The following is a 24,769-nucleotide window of genomic DNA, read 5'->3' as shown; positions in this document are numbered from 1 at the left end:
TCATTATAAAGCCTAATAATAAAAGAATGCAAAGCCCCCACGCTTAAATGTGAAAGGTAAAAAGTTGTCATATATAATGCTGCTGTGTAGGACTGGGACATTATAGCTTTTATAGCTTCATATGTGAGCTGTTTCATATGTGTAATATATGCATAATAGATCTATCTTAAAAAATGTGTGTGTGCGTGTGTGTGTGTGTGTGTGTGTGTGTGTGTGCTATGTGTGTGTGTGTGTGTGTGTGTGTGTGTGTGGCGGGGGGGGGGGGGGGGTAGGAGCGTGATGATTGGTTGAAATCATAGGTGTGTCGGGAGGTGTGGTGAGTCTATAATGATGTCATTTCCGAAAGTGCTTAACTACTTTTGACAAGTTTTCAGTCCCATAGTTTGAAGGCACGGCCTCACTGTGATTGGCTTATCAGTGGATGGTTGCTTGGTTGGTTGGTTGTCTTGCCAACCACTGACGCTTGCTTGAAGACAGACAGTACTGCCCCAAAACAAAAGCAATGATGATAGAGATAGCACATTACATGATAATTTGAAATCAACAATTATACAGATAACAGTGGGTGGCACTGGTGGCAGGACTTTTTGTGTAATCATTTTAGCTCACATGTCTGACCGTACCAATTGTGCTGTAAATCGAACAATCAATAAAGTATAATTAATGTAAAAATACTGATAGGCCAACACAACAATTCATACAAACACAACAAAACACTACTAGACTACAGGTTGGCAGATCTATCTGTGGCTAGCATAGGGTGGCTAGCCTGTGACAACCAACTAGCCAATCACAGCACGGACCAGGTCGCCCCAGGCGATGGGATGGTATCCATCCCGTCCAGTCACAGTGTTGACAGAATGGGAGGCTGCTGCTGTACTAATGTTCTAATGTGCTGCTGGCTGAGTGAGGAGACACTGTCCGGAGGGAATATTACGATTATTATTATAAAATAAATAATAACACACACCTGACCTGACTGATGATGGCTGATTGACAACACACCTGTCAGCAACACTTACCTGAAACACACGAGGACAGCGTCACAGCGCTCACTGCAGGTAAATGTACACCATTTAATATAGTGTACAGTGTACACACGTAATTATTTCAAAACAATGTTATGTAATGATGATTATAAGGATTTGTCGTGCCCCCACCCAACTTTTTGTCTTGTGTTTGAAGAGGTTTAAGTTTAACTAGCCCCAGTATGTTCAAAGTTTAACTAACTTTTCCACGTTTTTTGCAACAGTGTTGAATCAATGTTTTGTCTAAATAAACCCAGGGATATTATGAGCTATTGTTATTGTGATAGGCTTTGATTTAAGTGAATATATTTTCTCGTTCATTCCACGCACTGTTTATTCATGTCCAGTTTGTTAACATGCATGCATGATTTCACTGCTGGCAATTTTGTTTAGGTAGCATAAATGACTCTCCTTTATATTTGACCTGAATGCACCCCCCCCCCCCCCCCCCACCCCCATTGTTCTCCTCTCTGAACTTCACTGTGGAATTCTGAGTATTAATTTAACCCCGAGAGAGACACAAATGCATATGTTAAGATTTTACGGTGTTCCTTGCCTACACCTGTTTTTTCCATTTTAATAGAATCTATTTTGCTTTCCTTTTTATCCCCAAATTTTCCGCTCTACTTCTTTCTTTTCCATTTCCAAGTGGTACTATATTGGATACAGCCTGATGGATGATGATGATGATACCGGTAACTCACTGCCAGACAGTGTACTGTACTTCCACTTTATTTTGTGCTGACAAGTTCCACACTGTAGAACTTGGTGTCAGCAAAAAAGAAAAAAGAAGTCCCCACAATACCTCATAAAGCCCCAATCCATAGCCTACCTAAAACGGACCTACATGTTTGAATCCTCACATTCATGAAGAGAGAGAGCGAGATTAAGAGTTGTGTTACTATTGTTGGCTTGAGAGCTACAGGTGGAGGTACTATGACGTTGGAACATTGCGCCAAAACAGCTGTTCCTGGATCAGATAGAATAGAATAGTACCTACCAGTATGCCCATGACATGGAAAATTAAAGCCTTTGCGGTTTCTTACTTTCTTTCCCGTGTTGATCATATTATGTTTCTCTCTTTCTTCCCGTCAAATATAATCATTTGAAATTCACTGAATCTAGAGTTCAAATGATTACACACACACACACACACACACACACACACACACACACACCTGAAGAGAAAATCAAAAAAGACCATTACTGCGTCAAAAGTATAAAATAAAGAGGCCTGTAAAGTTTGAGAACCACTCAAGCTAGCTACAGGTTGGCCTGTTAAGTAGGGAGCAGCAGAACTGAGTGGGATATAGCGAGCGTGTTCCTCTGCACTGTCACGATAAAAGAAGCTGCTGGTGACTCGACTCCATATCGGATGTGTGGTGGTTGGCTTCATCCTCCCACATGACCAACTGTTGGCAGCACCTGGCAGTGACGGGGACGCTAAACCAGGACCAACTGTTGGCAGCACCTGGCAGTGACAGGGACGCTAAACCAGGGGGAATTGGCATAATGACTAAGTCAGGGAGAAAATGTCTAGAACAAAAAAGGTTGAGGTAATGTTTTGGCTTTATTCAATTTAATTCATGGCACCTCATTAGTTCATACCCGGGTATGTGTGCAACCAAACTATGTGCAGACTAGAGACTTGGGGCCGCAGGCAGCACAGATCCTATTGCTCGTGGCGACATTGCTAATAAACAGCCACATTTGCGAAAAAGTTTGAAATCATATTCAATCAATTTTAAGATACCAATCCACTGAGGAGATGGCTGCATGAAAGTCCCTGTTATTGTCACTGTACCACGATGAGTTCAGTGGGCTGATGCCGACAGGATTCATGGCTCCCTTATTATGCCAGTGGTCAGACGGGAAGAGGTTTCCTTTCCTAATTTTATAGTTTATAGTTTTATGGTAGGATAGCAGGATTCATAACATTACTGGGTGACTACACATTCTTTTGAATGCTAGTAGTGTACATAGAGTTGGGTCTGTTGTCCTCAGTCGCTCCCTTAGGCTTCTAGCTTCCTCTCCTCCTGTTGGTCACAGATAAAACTGTCTGTGGGATTATGGTTCCACTGAGATTTACAAGACAATGTCCGGGGAGAGTGTCTGAACGCAATGACACAACCCCTTTCCTTCCTCAATGGTCCATCCTAACGAGAGCATGTAAGGCAACATACACAGCAAAATAGCACACTCTGAGAGTGTACCAAAAAGAAAGCCCACTACAAATTAAACATGCAGTCAGTAAAAAAAAATATTTGTATTTATACATTTATTGTTCTGTATTTCCATAGTATTTCATTGCTATAGTAATATTGTATTAGTAACGGGTAACCTATTACAGTAACAGTAATAGGTTGGGATACCCATTTTTATCCAAGCTAATTCATGATCTTTGTGGGGTTGTTTCCCTCGATTGGATGAAATTAAATATGTAACCCGAATGAAGCGTCGCTATAGCTCCGCTGTCACACATTGTGTATCTGAAATGTGCATAGGTGGTGTACGTGCCTCTTTCCCCTCCTAGCGGTTGGTTGGCTCTCACACTTTTTAGTTTGCTCGCAACCAGTTCTAACTTCTGGGTGCCTGAGACCACGCCCTGCCAGCTTCAACCTTCTCTCCCAGTCTGACCTTGTCTGTGACTCCGCACGAGGCTCTTATAGAGATCCACATTTCTTTCATGTAACATTAAGTGCCATTCGCAGCATTGTTGAGTAGTGTGTATAATATAATATAACTTACTTTTTTTTCCAACAATGTATTTATTGATTTTCCTTTTTCCACACAAATGACAATACAAATATACAAAAACAACAATGAACAGTACAAGACAATTACTCATATAAAGGAAGCAAAACAACAATAACAAAAAAAAAGAAAAACAACAACAGCACTCCTCCTCTTCAGCTTGGTCCAAATTACTCGTACAAAGAAAACAAAACAACAATGACCAAAAAAGAAAAACAGCACTACTCCTTCAGCTTCATCCATTAAATGTGACAAATTATTGTTCTTAATATATCTTATAAAACGGCCCCACACCTCCTGAAACATTTCTTGTTTGTCCTTAAGAATGTATGTAAACTTTTCCAAAGGTAAACATAAAGACAATTCCCTGAACCACTGTGTAATACTTGGTTTGTCTGGCCTCTTCCAGGTCAATGCTATCACTCTCTTTAACTTGTAAAAGACATATATCTATAAACATTTATTCATTACGCTTTATCTTGTGTCCCTCTGGATATAGACCGAGCAGGAAGAACTTTGGTTCTGGTACAATATTTATTAACAAAATCTTCTGTATTTCCTGCCCGACCTTCCCCCAAAACTCCATCAATTTTGGACAGGACCATAGACAGTGGAACAATGTGCCTCTATCTTCACCGCATCTGGTGCATACATCCGGAATATTACAATTATACTTATTAAGTTTAACTGGTGTGATGTACACTCTCATAAGCCAATTGTATTCTAGAAGTTTTAGACGAGTATTCCCAGTCTGGGATTGAGCTTGTGCACAAGCCGTACTCCATTGTTCCACTGTTAAATCCTCCTGAATATCTGTTCTCCAGGCATTAAGCCTATCTTCCGAGGACTCTGGAGAAAAGTCAACCAATAGAGCATAAAGATCTGATATTATCCCCCTTCCGAATGGGTCATTAACCAAAGCTTTCTCCAGCACAGACATGGATGGGGCCAGCATGGATTGCACCAGATTAGTTCTAATAAAATCCCTCAGTTGCAGATATTTAAAGAAGTGTTTGCGAGGGATATCATATTTAATGCCCAGTTCCTCAAACGAGAGCATACTCCCCCTACCCCTCTCAAATACATCCCTTAATTGACCTATTCCCCTATCAGCCCATAATTTAAACCTGGCACAAATTGATTTATTACCCCAAATTGGGCTGAAGCGAGAGAGACGTGGAAGTTCTCCCAAAAATATATTGACCTCATGCCAGACTTATATAACTTACTTTAATGCATCAATAATTAAATGGTATAAATTATTAGGGGAGGCAGTGGCTCAGGATGTGGAGCGGCCTCCTGGGAACTGAAAGTTTCCCGGTTCGATCCTTGAGCCAAGACAAGACACAGAACCCCTAATTTCTTCAGAAAGGGTTGATAATATCATTGATGTATAGTACGTACATACAGCAACACTCTTTATTGCTGCATGCGTGCCTCACTAGTACACAGCAAATTCCTTTTAACTGTGAGGTGTGAAATGATTTGGCTCTGTGTTGAGTCTGCTATGGATTAATATCAGGATTGTACTGTGCACCGTTCTGCAAGAGTAGTCTACCAACTGCTATGGGACACCTTGTGTTGTTTGGCAGAACCAGTTAGACAACCACTGTACTGCACGCACACATGCACGTGACATTTATACAGTGTTGTTATACTTCAAGAACATCGCCATTTTAGAATAGTGATTATTATGAGCTACGGTTCTAAGGTTATAGGCCGAAGCCGATTTGCATCGCGACACATTGTTGTGACTGTGAGCTTGTATCCGACATTTTTGAATAACTGAATTATAAAATAGGATTGCAGTGGTTAAACTGTGAATTTTATGATGCTATATTAAAACACATTTTTCGGGGAACCCCTTCAAGGACCCCTGTTGGACCCCACTTTGAAAACCACTGCTAAAGAAGTCCCCTAATAGCTTCATTTTTACATTCTCAGGGGTTAATAAATTGACAGACAGATGTATTTGACATAGGTAATGCAACCAGAGCACATTTATTTTAAGTGTGTTTGGTGTTTGGTTAAGTCAAGTGGGTTTAGCATTAGGAGTTCTGTCTTGTTCTGACTTGCCTCCAGAGAAGAAAAAAGCTCAACTTGCTGTAACACTGTAAAATCCTCAGTGTTCATTTATCCATTAGAAACTCCTAGGGTACAAATGTAATGCATGTCTATTGTGTACCCTCTCAGAATTAGATGAAGACGTTACATTGGAAAACATAAGATAACTAGGGCAGGTCAGGTTGTGGCCTCCTGGTGGCGCTATAATAGGCCAATGTGAAAAGGGTGACATTTCAACCTTGGATGGCAATTGGATGATTTGAGGCATTTTATTCCAAAAATGTGTTTAGCAAAAATCTGCCTATTGGTGGCGCTATAACAGGCCAATGTGAAAAGGGTAGGATATATTCCTCAGCCTAGTAGGAAAGTCTGTGAAGGATTTCATGTAAATTGCACGCTCCGTTCATGATTTGAGGCTTTTTGTTCAAAACGGGCCAATCCTGCAAGCTTTGAAAGCCAATGTCAGCCAATTAGGTGGAATCTGAAATATCGGACAGATCCGTCTTGAACACATGACTATAGAGATAGTGTGTAACGATTTGCGGACAGAATCTGGAGGAGCAATATAAAAAAAAATGTTTTTCAAAGGTCGGCCTCCTGGTGGCGCTATAGAGCGTCACAGTCCCGCCTCCTACCCTGGACCAGGAAATGAAACCCAATGCATTTTTCCCATAGACATTTCTTAAAGTATTTATTTAAAGACGGTTACGCCGCGGACAAAGCCAACTTGAGTCGTGACAAGTCATGACAACACAAACAATATTTTGGACCAAACAAATAATTAGAAAGAAGAAGAAAACGGCAGGTTACAACACTTTTTTTGTTGTTTTTCTTCTTTGTAATTATTTGTTTGGTCCAAAATATTGTTTGTGTTGTCATGAGTTGTCACGACTCGAGTTGGCTTTGTCCGCGGCGTAACAGTCTTTAAATAAATACTTTAAGAAATGTCTATGGGTAAAATGCATTGGGTTTCATTTCCTGGTCCAGGGTAGGAGGCGGGACTGCGACGCTCTATAACAGGCCGTTCTGGAAAATTGGTTGGTTCATCGTTGGCATCCAAGGAGTGTGTGTGTAAAATTTGGCATCGACCGGGTTAACGGTGCCGGAGATTAGCTGTTAACAGACGGACGGACGGACACACACATGCACGCACACACAGACTTACACACGGACTGAGTGCAAAACTACTACTCTCTCCCCATGCCTTCGGCCTGGTGGAGACAATAAGTGTTATGACTCTGTCTCTACTATGCTTGTTTGTTTCTCTATGCTTGCTTTGTTTCTGCAGACAGAAACTCTGCTAATTATACTAATTATTGTGTCTGTCTAAGACCTATAGGCCTATCACTGTATATTTGTACTGTATATTATACTAGAGGTTCGGGCCTCACAGTTTGGGCCGCTACACAGCCCTCACACCTACGTTCCACAGCCGATCTGACTAATATATTAATTCATTTAACAGATGTTTGCAACCCTGCAGTGAACATCTGGCAGTTCTACTGATGCCTCCTATGGAATGGGACAGACAGACAGACAGACAGACAGACAGACAGACAGACAGACAGAGGGATCAATTATTCAATAATTATATCAATAATTATAATTTATATAAGCACAAATTCAATCATACATACAGTATATTGCATACATATTACTGTGGTGGTTCTCGCACAACCCTCCGGGTTACTTAAGGGCGTTCCAAATGGACCCTTTCCACCAGGCCTGTAACTCTGAGAGTTAGGGTGGTCCTTGAAATTAAAACGTTTGAGAACCACCAGTACTGTAATTGCATAGTAGACGTGAAGTCCACATACCAGCTCTGATAGTGTGATGAACTGGTTTCCGTAGCCCATGTCTATGACACGAGAAGCCATCTATTGTTGGGATATCTTTTAGCCTAGTCAAAGTCAAAGTCATGATCTGGACAAACTTGACTATGAAATCAGTAAATTAGTCACTTTGTAAGTCATTCCTGCCACCTTCTTTGTTCTGGGCAAGTGGGCATGTCATAATAGCTTAATATTGGTTCAAAATATTCAGCATGAAGATGACAGATGATCTGCAATTTCAGATGCAACAAAGTATTTAGTCTTTTCATTTTCATCCTCCTGTCTTCTCCATTCCCCATCCTCCTAATCTTCCCCACCCCACCCCAGTCTGATGAGCGAGGGGGCGCAACATGGTAGACATGCCCGGGGACTGTGTCCCCTATACCCCTCCAACCCCTCTGAGGGATTCCGGCCTGCTGGACAGCCCCCTATGCGGAGACCTAATGGAGGACCTGGACGACATATCGTGCTCCATAGGGGACGAGACGCTGGCAGAACCCTTAGTGTTCCCCGACCTCGAGTTCCAGAGTGCCGGGTGCGAGGGCTCCCTCAGCCTGGGTGAGTAGCGGAAGCGTAGCGTCCATTGGGCCACTTGGGCACAGGCCCAGTCAATTAAGATCTTGCCCAGTCTAGCTTCAGAAAGACATGGACGAAAAACAAAACGAAACAGGAAAATATTCATTGGCAGCCTCTCACCCCGGCCATGCACATTCATGCACATTTCTGCTGTAGCGAACCACAGCAAATGGCCCCCGTTAGCAAGTCGGCAAAACCGGTTTCACCTATCAGCTGGTTTTTGTATTCCACCATTGTACAACAAGTATAATACAGGGTTAAGTGGTTAATGAGACTAATTGATTTAGTTGATTATAAAAATGATCCATTCAAAATGTTGTGTTGATTATTCGAATTAACCTACATGCGCTAGATTGAGTCGGTTATTGCTTCTAAATGTGGGTTTCGATATATTTCTGCTTAATTGCCCAGCCTTAGTTCCATGCCCCTTTAGCAGCCTCTGTGCATTCCCCCAGCACAACACTCCACTCCACACCAGTTGCCTTCTGTAATTTTAGAAAGACACTTCGACCCAAATTCCTTCCGTCTGTATGAGTTGGTTATGCAACTCGCTCCGGTGAACTGGGGCACAGGGAAGAACGCCAGTCCTGAAGTTAGTGCAACAAAGATTCCTCCTCCAAAGCAGCATCTTGTCAGGGAAGCCTATAGGAGCGAGGAGTAAGACTCAATGTGACACCCTCTGTAAAGGGGTTGCACACTGGACGCGTTTTTCGGAAAACGCAGCTAAAAATCCGAAAAACACGTGTGCAGGGACCTTAACTCGGACAACACAAATGAAGGACAAAAAAGTAATTAACAAAACATGTTTAACATATGCACAATATCTTACAAATGGATACAGAGTAAGTACTTCTGAATGATGAATGATGACTTTCTTTCCCCCAACATAGTGTCCAAGTCAAGACCAGGTCAACCAAGGTTGACCAAAGTGCTGCACAGTATAAAAATCACACCCGTGTGAACTGAGTGGTGTAAGGTTTTATATAGCATGATCAGCTGTGGTCTGACGTAATGTCTGACGTAATGAAATCACACCCGGGTGAACTGAGTGACCACTTTCCTAGATCTAGGCTATAACACAAAGAAATCACCTGGATGTGATTTCACAACTGGCTTTTTTTGCGCAGAGAAAATGACCACGGTTGCTACGGTCATCCAGTTCACCCGGGTGTGATTTAATTACGTCAGAAATTATTTTGAACATAGCAACCATGGTCATTTTTTTCTGCACACAAAAGCCAGTTGTAGGAGTGGTTTACACCACTCAAAAATGAATAAATAGAAATAAAAACTCAAGTGAGATACAAAAGATGACAAAAGTGGGACAAGGAGGTGATGTGCGGGACGGGAGAGGAACCTCAAATCTAAATATCATTAGATTTTAGTCGACTAAATCTACAGTTTATTTTGTCGATCAAAAGTGTATTTTGGGCAGGCCTTGATGGCGTCGTAATGCCTGATTTATCCCTCCCTAACATTTTAGTCTAGTTTTTATTTGTTTTATGAAATTGCCAATATATTTAGCCTGACATTTAGTCCTTACTGAGGGTGAATGGGAAAATGAGTGGCAAATCGAGTGGCAAAGTGACTTGGCAAAGTGAGTTTAATGTCGTTTAATATTGTTTAATGTAATCAGATAGGACTGTTCTGTTTGGATGTATGGGCTATCAAGGCCAGAAAAGTAGATTTTTTCCACTCAGTCGGCGTTCCCGCATAACTTCCGGGTATGATGATGATGTCACGTGCATACCCTCTATAGCTTAGTTTTTATTTATTTTGTATTAAATGTTCGTCAGTGAAAAAAAGGTGGTCGACGAACATTTCACATCGTAGTTTTAGTCGACAAAGTGAACACGGTTTCTGACTGTCCTCCACCGCTGCAGATCCGTTGACCCCGGCCTCCAGTCCCCCGTCGGGGGTCAACGACGGGGGTCCTGCCCCAGGAGGACCCCAGGAGACCTCCAGCCCCCTGAGCCTGGAGTGCAAGGTGTGTTCAGACAAGGCCTCTGGGTTCCACTACGGGGTACACGCCTGCGAGGGCTGCAAGGTGAGTCATGAATGCGAGCGCTAACGTTTAGCATGATGCAGCCGCACAGGTGCAGCGTGGTGTAATGACTAATTCCTAATGCAAGGGTTCCTCAAACGCTGGCAAGCACTTGGAATAGAGTGGACAGGTATCAGTCAAAAGGGAGACATCGAAGAGGAATGACGGTTGGGGAAGGCTCAACATATGGTCAGCTCCATATATGGAGATCTAAGGGTTTGATGAGGTCAGATCAACATGGTGTCCGTGAGGTCAGATGTAGAGTTGCTGGCCGGCTCCATATATGCAGATCTAGGTGATGATCCAGTCTTCTCCATGTATGTTTGATGAGGTCAGTGTTGTGATCTTTATATGGAGTCGGGTCAGACGGCCATACTGTATAATGGTGTGTGTTACGAGGCGTGACTGACGCTGTATTGGCCATATATGATGCGACGGACGGACGGACGGACTGACTGACAGGTTTTGCGGGTTTTCATAGTAAACTGCGACCTACCGCCGCAATAACTATGCACCCTCATACAGTTAAAACTTCATGCTATGAACTTTAAGCATGTGCAGCAGACACACACACACACACGCACGCACGGCGCATGTGGTACACTCATGAAGATGCCCGACATTGAGGCGAGTGGAAAGTTAAGCCCCGATTTACACTTTGTTGTGTGTCGGCGGAAATGTTGTGGGCCTTTGTGAGGTAGGTATGTAGCAGCCACATCATGTGAGGAGGGGAGTGTGTTGGACGACTGAGTTGACATGTCAACTCTCACCCGCTTGGCACAGCGCCTGGTCAGGGTGACGGTGACTGTCAACACACACGACACGTACACACACACACACGCACGCACTCGGATAAATGCATGAATAGTGACCTGACAACATAGTCTTTTAGGTTACACTTGCATGCAATGTTTTGCACACACAAACCCATACACGCTGTCACGCACACGAAGGACTAAATCCAGTAAAAGTGAGTTCTCACAGCCTGAGGGCTATACAAAGTGTGCATGTTTGCATCCAGGGGTCCTCGAGTGAGTTCCTGCCCGGGGTGCCCCCAGCAAAATGACTTAACCACTTAAACCACTTTAACTTTTTGAATACTATGGCTATTCAAAAATAACAGATCTGCTCGAAACATTGTGAATAATTGTGAAAAATGTTAAGAACACAAATGTTCTCTTATGGGGGTCCCATAAATCAATGCAGCCAAAAATGTTGAGAACCCCTTAGCTAGAGGACATGAAGTTACACATACTGTACATGTACTGTATAGTTATAGGTGGATGGAGAATCGAGCTGTTTCATTGGCTGCCGTGTGTGCTTCCTCCCTTTCTGTGACTTTGGCATAATCTTTGCACAAAGACACACACACACACACACACACACACACACACACACACACACACACACACACACACACACACACACACACAGACAGACAGACATGCACACTCACACACAACCCACACACACCCCCCTAGAACTCTGTCCCCTCCGGCCCTGAGGAGTCCAGCTGGAGAGAATCTCGTCTTCTGGAACCTCTCAGTGTTCTGGATGTGCTGGGACCCCAACTCCAGCCTATAGGAGACAGGAAGGGGGAGGGGAGACACAGAGGGACATTGCTTTGCTTATGGTCGAGCGTCATAGGTGTGTGTGTGCGTGCGTGCGTGTGTGCGTGCGTGCTTGCGTGCGTGTGTAAAATGCAGACCAGCAGCTGCCCACAGGGCTCCAACATACAGTAGTATGACGTGTTTCCGCTCGGCGTGACGAATGCAAAAGAATGTTGCACCATTGACCACGTGCATGTTTGACACTGCACATGACAGGGTTGCTAAGTCGGACCGCTATATAGCGCCCCCACCCAGCCCATGTCAGTGGGAGAGATGTATAGGCACACATGCATGTCTCGCCATGAATTCACATGCGTTCATGCAATACATGTGCATCACAAAGCTCTCAGTTACAACACCCGTTTCCGCCCGTTGACCTGAGGCCGATTCTGAAAAAAAAAAAAGCTTCTAAATCCAGTTTTCTGAAAAATCTATGTTTCTATGCCAGTGGTGCTCAACTTTTTTCATGTCAAGGACCCCCAGAATTAGCTGTATTTGGCCGCGAACCCCCATCTGAGAATATGTTGTTCATTTTTCAAAAATAGCACATCAACAAGCTCGTAGCACGGCACTTGGTGCCGCGCTATGAACTTGTAGATCTGCTATTTTTCAATAGCTAAAGTATAATATAATGCTTGACACACCAAAAGGGGTTCCCAGTCCTGAATAGGTTAAAGAACGGAGTGCCAGTCTTGGGAACACAGGCCGTGTGCGCGCGTACAAGCTGTAGGGCTAACCGGGAGAGCTATAGTGTGCCACCCAGCAATGTACAGTAATATAATATTAATACAATATAACATTTTTATAAAACCACCCAATAATGAAATAATTAACTATTAATATAACAACATCTAGTAAGTATCAGTCAGGATTTGTGCACATACATACACACACACACACACACATAGCACGCATACACATGCACGCACGTTCAACTGTATACACAGGCGGATAAATACATCTGTTTTTTAGTCCCTAGCTGTCATGCATTGTTTGATGACTATCACATGGGACTGGAGTTTATGTTTTTGGCCATCAAAGGATCCGAGGCAGTGCCATATCCAGCAGTATTACAGCGGGTCCTCCTAACCCACGGAACACACCACACGCTGTGGCATAAGAGCCAAAGGGGAAAAACAACAAAAGCTCCATAATGTTTCTGTGTCGGCTCCATTTGATGGACGACCCATGAGCCTGAAAACATTTGTCGATGCTGTGTCTCGTACTAGTTGCGGGCCTCTATGAACGCTTTTCAGGACATCATGGGAAGTCACAACATTGACCTCATGGTCATAAATATAATATAATGTGTGGAGTGATTAATTTGCTAAACAACTAGATTTATTCACTTGGACCGTTTGGGTGGGAACATTTGGCAGAAATATCAGATCTTCAAGCTCACAATGTGCCGCAATGCAACACTCCACGAGCTTGTAGATTGACCGTTTGAATAGATTTGGTGTTGCAGGGGAAAAAGTAGCGAACCTGGTGTAGACTCCTCAAGGTGTGTGTGTTTTAAGAGAGTTAAAATAGAATAGCCAGCAAAGCTGATGACCGGCCAGAGTTGACAAACCAAAACGTATCTGCTGCCACCAACATTGGCCAGTGTTTGGCTTTTAGGGATGCACCGAATGGGACATTTTTGGCCAAAACCGAATATAGGAAACTGTTGGCCGAAAGCCGAATAGCCGAATATCATTAATATTATATATATTTTTCTTCTATTTTTTTTTACCAGTTTTTGTACCATTGCTGTCATGGACGTACATTTGTTGTTGTAGAGCTACATGATAATGGCAAATCACAACAAAACAGTAGGTTACGAAAGGTAACCCCTGGTTCTTTGACTATTCGGTTTCGGCTCAACCTAACCGAATGCCGAATATGCATTTTCTTTGCCACTATTCGACTGAATAGTTCTCTGTCCGTCCACCAGGGATTCTTCAGGAGAACCATCAGACTGAAGCTGGACTATGACAAGTGTGAGCGCAACTGCAAAATCCAAAAGAAGAACCGCAACAAGTGCCAGTACTGCCGCTTCCACAAGTGTCTGTCCGCTGGCATGTCTCACAACGGTAACGCCTGCACTCCACACACACACACACACACACAGCCGACTGCTTCGCAGTGGTGGAAAAAGTACTTGAATGCCTTACTTAAAGGGGAAAACCACCCATTTTCAACATTTTACTGTCATTAATATACCTTAGAGCTGTTGTGTGGAAATAATAAAAAGTCCCCCCATTCTGTGTTTCCTAGAACTGTAAGTTTTTATTATTTCCACACAACAGCTCTAAGGTATATTAATGACATAGTAAAATGTTGAAAATAAGTGGAATGCCCCTTAAAGTCAAAGTATCAATGCTGCAATATACAGTAGAAGTAAAAGTCCGGAATTCAAAATGTACTTGAGTACAAAAGTATTGCCATCAAGTAATGGCACCCCATTTCAATTTTTCAAACGTAGAAAAATCTTTTGAAAATAGAAGATCTACAAGCTCACAATGCGTCACATTGCATTGTGAGCTTGTAGATCGGCTATTTTTCAAATGGCCAAAATATAAGGCTGGAGTGGTTAGTACTGTATGTTTTATAGCCTAATAATAATCAAAACCTACAAAGTAACTAGTAACTCAAGTTTTCAAATAAATGTAGCGGAGTAAAAGTATATTAAATTGCCTCTGAGATGTAGTGGAGTAGAATTAATTAATTATTGGAAATTAGAAATACTCAAGTAAGGTACAAATGCCTCAAAATAGGACTTAAGTACAGTACTTAAGTAAATGTACTTAGTTACTTTCCACCAGTGCTGCTTCGGTGCACTGGTTCTCAGCGTGGGCTCCGGGCCGGGGACCCCCAGTGGTCCTTGAGGGGGTTCCAGCGTGGCAGGTCCCATGGGGATTGAAAGTTAGGGACTACATTGACACATACAGGTCTGTACGTTTGAGGGTGTACAGGGGACCAAAATGGACCCTTATATGGCTCCTTTTTTCATTTAAATTAAAAAGAAATTAGAATCCCTCAGACTTCCAAAGAGTTTGTAAAATAATTTCGGGCAGAGCCAGCAATCTAGACAACGATTGTGCAAAGAGCCACATTTGAATCAATTTTGAGGAAGTGAAAACAGCATGGTACAAGCACCTTGTAAAGCTTTGTCCCACTGCCCCTCTGTTGTGTCCAATGTCTTCCACCCCCTTTAAGACGATGCATTGTAGGATATAATGTGTCCACGAATTGAAGCATTTAGAGCTTCCCAAGGGGTGCGTTTGGATAGTTTTAGCAGGCCCCTCTGGCCTGGTGGTCCGGGCGCATGCCACATATAGGCTCTTGCCCTCTAACCCTAACCCTATACGCTTTAATCTAATCTACTCTGCCGAGTGTACAAATAGAAATAGTTACTCTCAGGCCCCTTTTCAACTGGGGTTGAACGTGTTCGGTTCTTTTTTCCAGTTCAGAGTTCATCCACTTTGATGAACCACTGGCTTAGTCTGATGACATCATCACATGGAATCTTCACGAATGCCTATGCACCAAGATAGCATTCAGTCGTTTCAAAATTACTTGTTTACCATGAAGATAAAAGCATAATCTGCACACTATTGGGAATCAGGACAATGCCAATCTATCTGAATGTAAATGTCTCTGTTCGAGTCAGTCTGTGCCCTTTGTCTGTTTGCCCTTTACACTCGATTTGATGTGTAACCTGATCGATTCATTTTGATTAATCGTATCACAAATCTCTGATAAGACAGATTTGTGACAAGATTTCGTCTTCTCTAAGACAACATCGGAATAGATTTTGACCTATGAGTTGCAACATTCACTCGCATTCCATGCACAAATAAAGTTAGAAATCATACATTCAAGGCACTGCATTGTAATTGTATGAGACATAAATTGTCCCTCTAATTATTGCTTTACAAATCTGTCTCACATAAGTGTCTGAGGAGGGATTTCACTAGTATCATTTTAAGGTCATGCAGTGCTCATAAAATATTTGTGTGTAAGGAAGTATTTTATACACAGTTGTATACACACAGTTTGTAGTCCTGTATCATGCGTGCGTGCGTGCGTGCGTGCGTGCGTGCGTGCGTGCGTGCGTGCGTGTGTGTGTGTGTGTGTGTGTGTGTGTGTGTGTGTATGTGTTCATGAGTCATGGGGTCCTAACCACAACCATCTCGTGTGACACAGAAACCGCACATCTGTCACAAGGTGCATGCATTGCTTTAGAAAGAGTTACACTGCAAAGTCCTCAATGGTAAGGGTCAATGTGGTTACATGACATGTGGACTCTCAGAGTTGCACATTTATAAGGTTGCTGTGTACACTTTTATTTAACTCTAAACATGGAAAACAAAAACTAGTTAGATAAACTAAACACCCTTTCAATGACACGTCTCAAAATAGCTACAGATTTATTTGTTTAATAAAGATGTATTGAGCTACAGTGTTCAGAATAAAGGCAGCAGTCTAATTTACGACAGCATGTATGTCATTTGTCTTTTCGCGTCTACGGAGTGAGGTCAACATGTTTACATTGACCAAGGTTTATTTAATTTTTTTAATATAACTATGTCCAGGAACAGCCGCATCGACCCGGCTGACTTTTGAGAGAGCGCAGGCAGGCCCGTATAGCTCCACATCTGGTGCCGTTATCTGTAATGACTGCCACAAGGTCAGTGGGTTCGTCCAAGATGGCCGCCCGCTGTACAGGATAGCATGTTTCCCTCGGACTGGATAAACCCACTGACCTCGTGTAGCTATAGGAAGACAAGTCACAGCACATTTGTGCGTGTGTCTGTGCGTGTGTGTTTGTATGGGCCGAAGGTCCCCAGAAGTATAGTAGAATTTGAGGAATGGACACTGAGGGGAAAGACTTCTTTCTGTATTTATGATGAAACATACAATTACAAACAATTAGGAAAACATTCAGATTGGAGTTAGGATCAGGCATTAGGTTTAGGACAGGGTTGGAGTTATGCCTGATTTATACAGTATGCTTGATTGATTGTAATTTGATGATTGTGGTGGGATTGTGATTTTAGTCGTAGGGGTTAAATGACATTTATAAAATGCCATTTTTATGATATAAAAATAGTTAAAGTTAAAAAACGTAACTATCTTAATTTATGATATCCTTTCAAGTAGGCTATAGCAATACAAACATGTGTGTGTGTGTGTGAGTGCGCGCGTGAACACATAAGCGTATGTCCCATTTGTCCATATGTACAGTACAAGCATGTTGAACTCAGTGTTGTTGAACCAGGGTGGAAATTGAACATTATATGGCTGCCAGCCAAATGCTGGCTGTTTAACCATGACCTTGTCCGGCACTTTGGCAGGTAAACAAACATCATTCAGATGCCGTCTTCTATTTTTAAAATCCTTAGTGGCTCGTAAAATGCCGCGGGTGAAGTTTACAATCTTATTAGTTGCTTTCCTGCCCTGCTTTTGCCAGTGGGGGAGTCTTGAGTTTCACCTTTTCCCGCAAGCTGTTAAAGCTGCAATCCGGAACTTCTTTTAATGAATAAAACATTATTTTAACCACTCTGTATGGTAAATTATGTTAATACAATATAACTTGATAGGTTGGAATGGCTTAGGGTTGACAACAAGAGTACAGCCACTTGCAATGGGAAGATTCGCTACACCTCTAAGATACCCATGTACCAGTCTAAATACTTCCTTAATGTCAACAAGTCCACACCCAACACCAGAAGGAGTTTCACAAACCATGTTCAACCCAGATTCGGCTCTAACAAGGGGTTAAATATATTTTGCTCCAGTGTCACTAAAATGTGGAACGCCCTACCAACAGCCATTAAGATATGTGAATCCCTTGACTCCTTCAAAACACCTATGGACGGCTGCAATTCGAAACTGGCCCCTGTAAAATATTTAAAGTCCCCCCCCCCCCCTTTTCATACTGTACAAGTTTTTCCCTTTTTCCCCCCTTTTTTTAACTGTATGATTTATTTTTTTGCATAGAACTGTACATTTGTACATCTTTAAATGTTCTGATGAATTAAAAATGGAGGACCCTGATTCCCTGATGTAAACTAGTGCTTTTTCTTGTTTTATCCTCGTTGCAGTTTTTGTATTGACCTGTACTTTTGTTGAAATATATCCATTCTACATACTGTGAATAAAAATAAAAACGTCAATCAATCAATCAATCAATCAATCAATCAAACAAACAAACACCTGCAGTGGTTGGCGGTACTGTAGGACACACACCTAATGGTTGACAAGTAGTCGTCTGTAATGCCTGAAGCGCATAAGTGCAATATCGCCTCTGGTCAAGCAGAGATAATTCTGTCATGGATTAGTGGTAGAAATTTGAAATGACTTGAACCCTGGTTCGAATCCCGGGTAGGACAAAGCAACAACAACAACATACAGTGACCTAAAACTGTGTTAAAGGGTAAAGTAAAAAGGTGGGTCTTCAGTTTGGATTAAAAAATCTCAATGGTGGGGCTTACAGGAATGGGAGATTATTCCACGATATAGGTGCGGCTACGGAGAAAGCCTGATCACCTTTGGTTTTGAGGTTTGTATAGGAAGAAGGAACATACTGTAACTATACTATACAGAAAACGAATAGATTTCAAATTTCACAGGTATGCTTCTACAGTATATACAATACAAGAAGTGAACTGAAGAATCTAATTGGAAATACAGTATTTGTTGTACCCTGGACATATATGTTTTCACAATGTATTTTTGTTTAGAAACCCCCGCCCCCTCAACACATATTTATTATTCAAATGTTTTATACTTTTATACTCTCATTTCTATGTTTGTATTTATTATCATGTGTTTTGAAACATGATTTGTCTGTCTGCTGACCCTCCTCCAGCTATCCGCTTCGGTCGGATGCCGCAGTCGGAGAGGCTGAAGCTGGAGGCGGAGAGCCAGACGGCCGTGCTGGAGTCAGCGGGGTCCCTGCAGGAGCAGCACAGGAGCCTGGTGAGACCGATCCACGAGGCCTACCAGAAGAACTTCAACATGAACAAGGCCAAGGCTCGCCTCGTCCTCGGCGGAAAGACCAGCACGCCCGTATGTCGACTATATGTACACAGTGAAAACCCGTCCATTTTTAGGGGTGCGACAAATTATTCAAAGTTAATTGTATTCAAAACACGTATCGATAATCGAGAATCCTATATTAGAACTGGCTTGAGGGAGAACCGGCCGGCTGACAATAGCCCCGTCACTCTGACTCAGACATAACCATAAATATACCCATATATATAGTCAAGTCTCCTTAAACAGGTCTGATATGCCCATATATAGGCATATGTGGACATCCGGCTGTCCAGAGCCACAGATACAATCACTATGCACACATATGGTCATGTATGGGACCGACCGACTTCAAACTCGGACTCGAGGGAGTGCGGTGCCTGCCACTGAGTTGTTTGAAAAGGCTGTTGTCCAGAACGGCAAAACCGACCGATATGCCCATATTGGGTATGCCAATATACAGGGTATGGGCATATACTAATGACATCAGGGATCTCCATATATGGACACAAACGGGACACAGACAGACGGGTACAACGGGTACTCTGACAAGGCCCCCGACACTATGACTCAGACATATAGGTTGGATCTGCAGTGCCACGAACCTCTAGTTTAATAAAATAATCGCTTAATAATCTATATACCTATTTTGGGCATTTCATTATAGGCTAAAAGAAAGAAAGAAAAAATACTTGTGAGCTTGCAGATCTGCTATTTTCAGTATTTTGTGTTGTGCCAAAAAGTGGTTCATTATTCAAGTAAAACATATATATCAATACTGTATACAAAATAATACTTTTGAAAAATTCCATTATATATAAATATGTATAAATATTTTAAGCTCATGGGATCGTTTCTTAGCCGATTATTTAAAAGAAAAAAATATATATAGGTTTTAAAATTGATTAAATTGATTAGTTTGCTCGCAGCCCTTCGTCATTCACGACATGGAGACGTTCCAGCAGGCAGAGAGGACGCTGGCCGTACACGTGCTGCACGGATGTGAATGGCGGCCCGAGCAGGCCGAGGGAGGGGGAGACCCCCTGGTGGGCGGGGCCACGGGGGACAGGGAGGCGGAGGCCCGGCTCTTCCACTGCTGCCAGAGCACGTCTGTGGAGACGGTCACGGAGCTGACGGAGTTCGCTAAGGCTGTGCCGGGGTTCCAGAACCTAGACCTCAATGATCAGGTAAATTACGACGGCATCAAGGCCCCCAAAATACAATTTGGCTAAAATCTTATGATATTTAGTCGACTAAAACTAACATTCCCGGTGACTAAAATGTGACTAAAACTAAACGAAAGCTATTCAAGAGACCATGACTAAAACTAAGAATCTAAGTTTTGCTGTCCAAATGGACGCTGTCAGGTGACGCTGCTGAAGTACGGCGTGTACGAGGCCCTCTTCACCCTCCTGGCGTCCTGCATGAACAAGGACGGAGTGCTGGTGGCGCGCGGCGAAGGCTTCATCACCCGCGAGTTCCTCAAGAGCCTCCGGCGGCCCCTCAGCGACATGATGGAGCCTAAGTTCCGCTTCGCCGCGCGCTTCAACGCCCTGGAGCTGGACGACAGCGACCTGGCGCTGTTCGTCGCCGCCATCATCTGCTGCGGAGGTAAGACTAGTGTTGATTCCGTCGACTAATACGAAGACGAAAGAAATGTTTCGGCGACTGCCTTTTTTTCACTGACGGAAACTAAATGGAAACTAAATGAAAACTAAGCTATGATGACTAAAACTAAGACTAAATATATTTACAATTTCTTCAACAAATAAAAACTAGATGTCGAAATCAGCTGACGCAGAGCGGTCAGCTGATGGTCGATTTTGGGGAATTTCAAAATAGGATATTTCATATCTCTGCTGTCGGGAGAAACCGCCTAACTCTAAATTGTTTTTCTGTGTAATGAAAAAATATATATATATTCTTTTCAGGAAATAAAGAAAATCAAAACAAAGCAATACTGCCTCATCGACGTTGGTATTGTGACTTTATATTATTGTCAATGGGGTGGAGTTAGCTGCTTTAGCAGACGGTGTGAGGGTCCAATGTTGTTGAGGTTTTGTCTGAAGCGTTTTACTACTTTTCATTGGTTCAATATATTTCCAACCAACACACAGACGTAAAGGGTGTTCAATAGATTTATGCAAAAATGGAGTTAGGTGGTGTCCTCGACAGCAACGATATGTTGAAATGGTCCATCAAACGTGTTTCTATGGGGACAGCATGTAATTTCCAACGGAGCAGTAGTCGGACATGCGTCCGCATGTCGGACTTACGCTGCTCCCGTGCTTGCGGTTATGGTTAGGGTTTGAGGTGGGTTGTCGTTTGTCGGACCAATGACTAGTCTGATCTAAGTACTGCACCCGATTCTATCTGTCTTCTGAAGGTTTTTCAGCTGCAATGAATGATAATAATGACCTGTTTCTGCAGTTGGGGCTGACATTTCCAGTGAAGGCAATTTCTTTTTCGGGGAAGCTTTTGCCACATTGCAGGAATAGCTTTACCCAAACCACAAATTATTCAAAATTCTCAAATGTGCCGTACGGGACGCAGCGCTTGTTGCAACCAAGTGTAAAATGACTTGTGTTCTACTTATACTGGATATTATCTCCACTAGTCCCTTCCTAACATTTAGTCTAGTTTTTACATGTTGACTAAATTCGTCGCAGCTTAATTTTCATTTAGTTTCCACACATTTAGTTACGCCTCTCCCCCAAACGCAGACCGCCCCGGCCTGGTGGACGCGACGCCGGTGGAGCGTCTCCAGGAGAGCGTCGTCCAGGCGCTGCGGCTCCACCTGCTCGCCAACCACCCGCACGACGCCTTCCTCTTCCCGCGGCTGCTGCAGAAGCTGGCCGACCTGCGCCAGCTGGTCACCGAGCACGCTCAGCTGGTCCAGGACATCAAGAGGACGGAGGACACGGCGCTGCACCCGCTCCTGCAGGAGATCTACAGGGACATGTACTGAGGTGTGGCCCACGTTATGTAGCCCCAGGGGTGGGCAACTTTGACGATGGGGACGATGGCCACTATATTTCCACACTCACAGAAGGCTGCATTGCATATTACTGTTGTAGCAAACATAGCCGATCTACATGGTCAAAACGCATCGCACTTGTAGATAGACAATTTTTTGCTATATTTGAATTCAAATCCTGAATAATTTTTTGCTATTTTTTAAATGGAATCCTGAAAAGTAACCTTTTTATTTAATTTCAAATGCATTTAGATATAGTTATGTTAATTGTATGAACAAAAAATACAAACACATTGGATGATGTAGCCTATATGGGGATGTGAGAGGTTCTAGTTACACACACACACACACACACACACACACACACACACACACACACACACACACACACACACACACACACACACACACACACACACACACACACACACACACACACACTCACTATCCTGTTCAGAGCTCAAGGACATTTAAAGGGGCATGAAAAAGCTAGCTGTGACTGTGTTGCTTACATTATGGTGTACAATAAGGTCAGTTTTCTCTCTCTCTCTCTGAAAATATATTTTTGTAACAATTTATACCTTTTTCCAGCTAGGCTCTTTCAGCTATTGATGGTGATGACTCAACGTTTGAGTGCAATGGTCGACAGGTTCAAACATTGTGGGCAGCCATCAATAAATTCTGCATGCAAGCGCTCTGTAAATGATGAAACACTCAATTTTAAAAATGCTAATGCTTCCATTATGAGTGGCTCAAATGACTAACCCCTTTAACCTTTAGATAAATAGACATAATAGGAAGATATACCTGAAAAACAGTACTTGAATGAGTCTCTGGTTATGTTTTATACAAAATGTCATCAGTGTGCACGTCGCACGCACGCACGCACGCACGCACGCACGCACGCACGCACGCACGCACGCACGCACGCACGCACGCACGCACGCACGCACGCACGCACGCACGCACGCACGCACGCACGCACGCACGCACGCACGCACGCACACACACACACACACACACACACACACACACACACACACACACACACACACAATTCCACTGTATTGGTGTTTTTGTTTTCATCCATCTGTGGAAGAATATTCAGGCATTAAAAAGAGGAAAAGAATGACCAGGTTTATAGAGTCAACAGCTTTTCACAGTGGGGCTCCTAGGAGGCAAGCGAGCCATCTAGAAAAGGAGGGTGGGGGTCCCCAGTTCAAATGTGATTATTCTGGGGGGGTCCCAGTCTGAAAAGGTTGAGAACCAGTGCTTTAAGTGACTGTAGCTGAGGTGCAGTGAGGGTGAAGAAAGGGACAGAGGATGTTGTTGCTGTCAGATGGGAACCTTGTATGTTCAAATGTCGCATTGAGAGCTTGCAAATTACTACTTTTCGGTACTTTGCATGACACTATTGTATGACAATAAGTATGGAATTAATTTACAAAAAAAGAAAAAATTACATTTTTAAATATGGATTTCCAACTGACTGCGACAATATGTACATAACCGTGAGATCACATACTGTAATGTAAAGAACTGTTGAGCAATATTTATACATACTGTACTGTACCGTACTTTATTTGTGTCAAATGAATCGCATCTTCCTCTGTTGCACTGATTATAAACATAATGCAATAATTAATCATGGAATGAATACCTGGCAGCTCAAGTGACTATAAGTGAGGTGACCAGTTGAATTCATATTTTTCTTACAGTAAATTCATCTGGCAATACACTGATGGTATTACGGCCTTCGTCTCATCCTCATTGAGTGTGATAATACTACTAATCACTAGTCATGTTGGCCATTGATTTTAACAAATAACAATTATTATTATTACACTGAAAAGGATCTAGGCCAGTGGTTCTCAAACTTTTCATTTGATTTCAAGGATCCCCATTATAACTCGGAGAGTGTATACATTGTAACACTCTCAAAGTTACAGACCATTTGGAACCCCGTGGGGGTCCCTGGGGGTCCTTGGACCCCACTTTGAGAACCACTGCTCTAGACCTTATTTAGCTCTGTTTTTTAACTCCACTTGTATGTAAATAATTGTCAGCCTATCTCAACATTTGAATTATATTACAAAGAATATTTCATTTTCACTCCCAACTCAAATAACTATAAATGAATATAAATATATATACAAATTAAAATAAAAGTGTATTTTCATACATTGTTTTGTTTTTTTGTATTGTTACTGTGAGATATGATGAGGCATCCATTCCAGAACAGTAACATTTTACATGAATATTCACAACATTAATCATGAAAACATTTGAAGAAAGCTGAACATTGCTAAGAACACATGGCTGGCCTGCTACTGACACTACTGATTAACAATACATTAGGCCTATATTATTATACTAACAAAATTGTTCATGCAATTAATTCAACAAGCCATGTCTGGAGGGGCAACTTTGTGAAACTCACAAGCTCATCCTATGTGGATGCAGCCCTCGTTTGGTTTGTCCGTCCAATGTGACCCTAATTAAATGCACCTTTTACAAACTGCAATTCATTGTAATTTGTTATTATTTAGATATGCTTCAATTTTGGAAATGTTATTTAAAAATAACGAGTGTCTTAGCAGTCTTGGCCAATTTCCATTCATAGCCTAAGCCTACATGAAGCAATAGCACTGGGCATAACTGCAACGGATAAGGGATCTCTTAAAGGCAATGGAATGTGGCACAGTGATTGGTTTAATTATTGTAACCCCAAACCACACCTATGCATAATGTAATGGGTAACGGAGGTGTTTTAGGGATTTAGACAGGTAACCAAAATACCAACTTTAGTGGGAGAACACCCCTTCCCTACTGCTAAATCCCCAAATACTGTATTTAGA

General features: G+C 42.5%; 1 protein-coding gene across 1 annotated transcript; it reads left to right on the top strand.

Moving 5' to 3' along the window:
* The first annotated feature begins 822 nt into the window (after positions 1 to 822).
* On the top strand, positions 823 to 22,897 carry LOC306916036 (peroxisome proliferator-activated receptor alpha-like). Its single transcript, XM_079493733.1, has 8 exons — positions 823 to 1,061; positions 8,006 to 8,236; positions 10,138 to 10,301; positions 13,845 to 13,983; positions 18,768 to 18,967; positions 19,864 to 20,121; positions 20,302 to 20,545; positions 21,658 to 22,897. The coding sequence occupies exons 2-8, from the start codon at positions 8,029 to 8,031 to the stop codon at positions 21,900 to 21,902; spliced, it is 1,458 nt and encodes a 485-aa protein (XP_079349859.1). The 5' UTR covers positions 823 to 1,061; positions 8,006 to 8,028; the 3' UTR covers positions 21,903 to 22,897.
* The last annotated feature ends 1,872 nt before the right edge of the window (positions 22,898 to 24,769 follow it).

The sequence above is a fragment of the Electrona antarctica genome (assembly GCF_951216825.1).
Source record: "Electrona antarctica genome assembly, chromosome: 23".
Classification (NCBI taxonomy): domain Eukaryota; kingdom Metazoa; phylum Chordata; class Actinopteri; order Myctophiformes; family Myctophidae; genus Electrona; species Electrona antarctica.
Note: the sequence above shows the minus strand (reverse complement) of the source record. Positions and strands in the feature narration are given on the sequence as shown.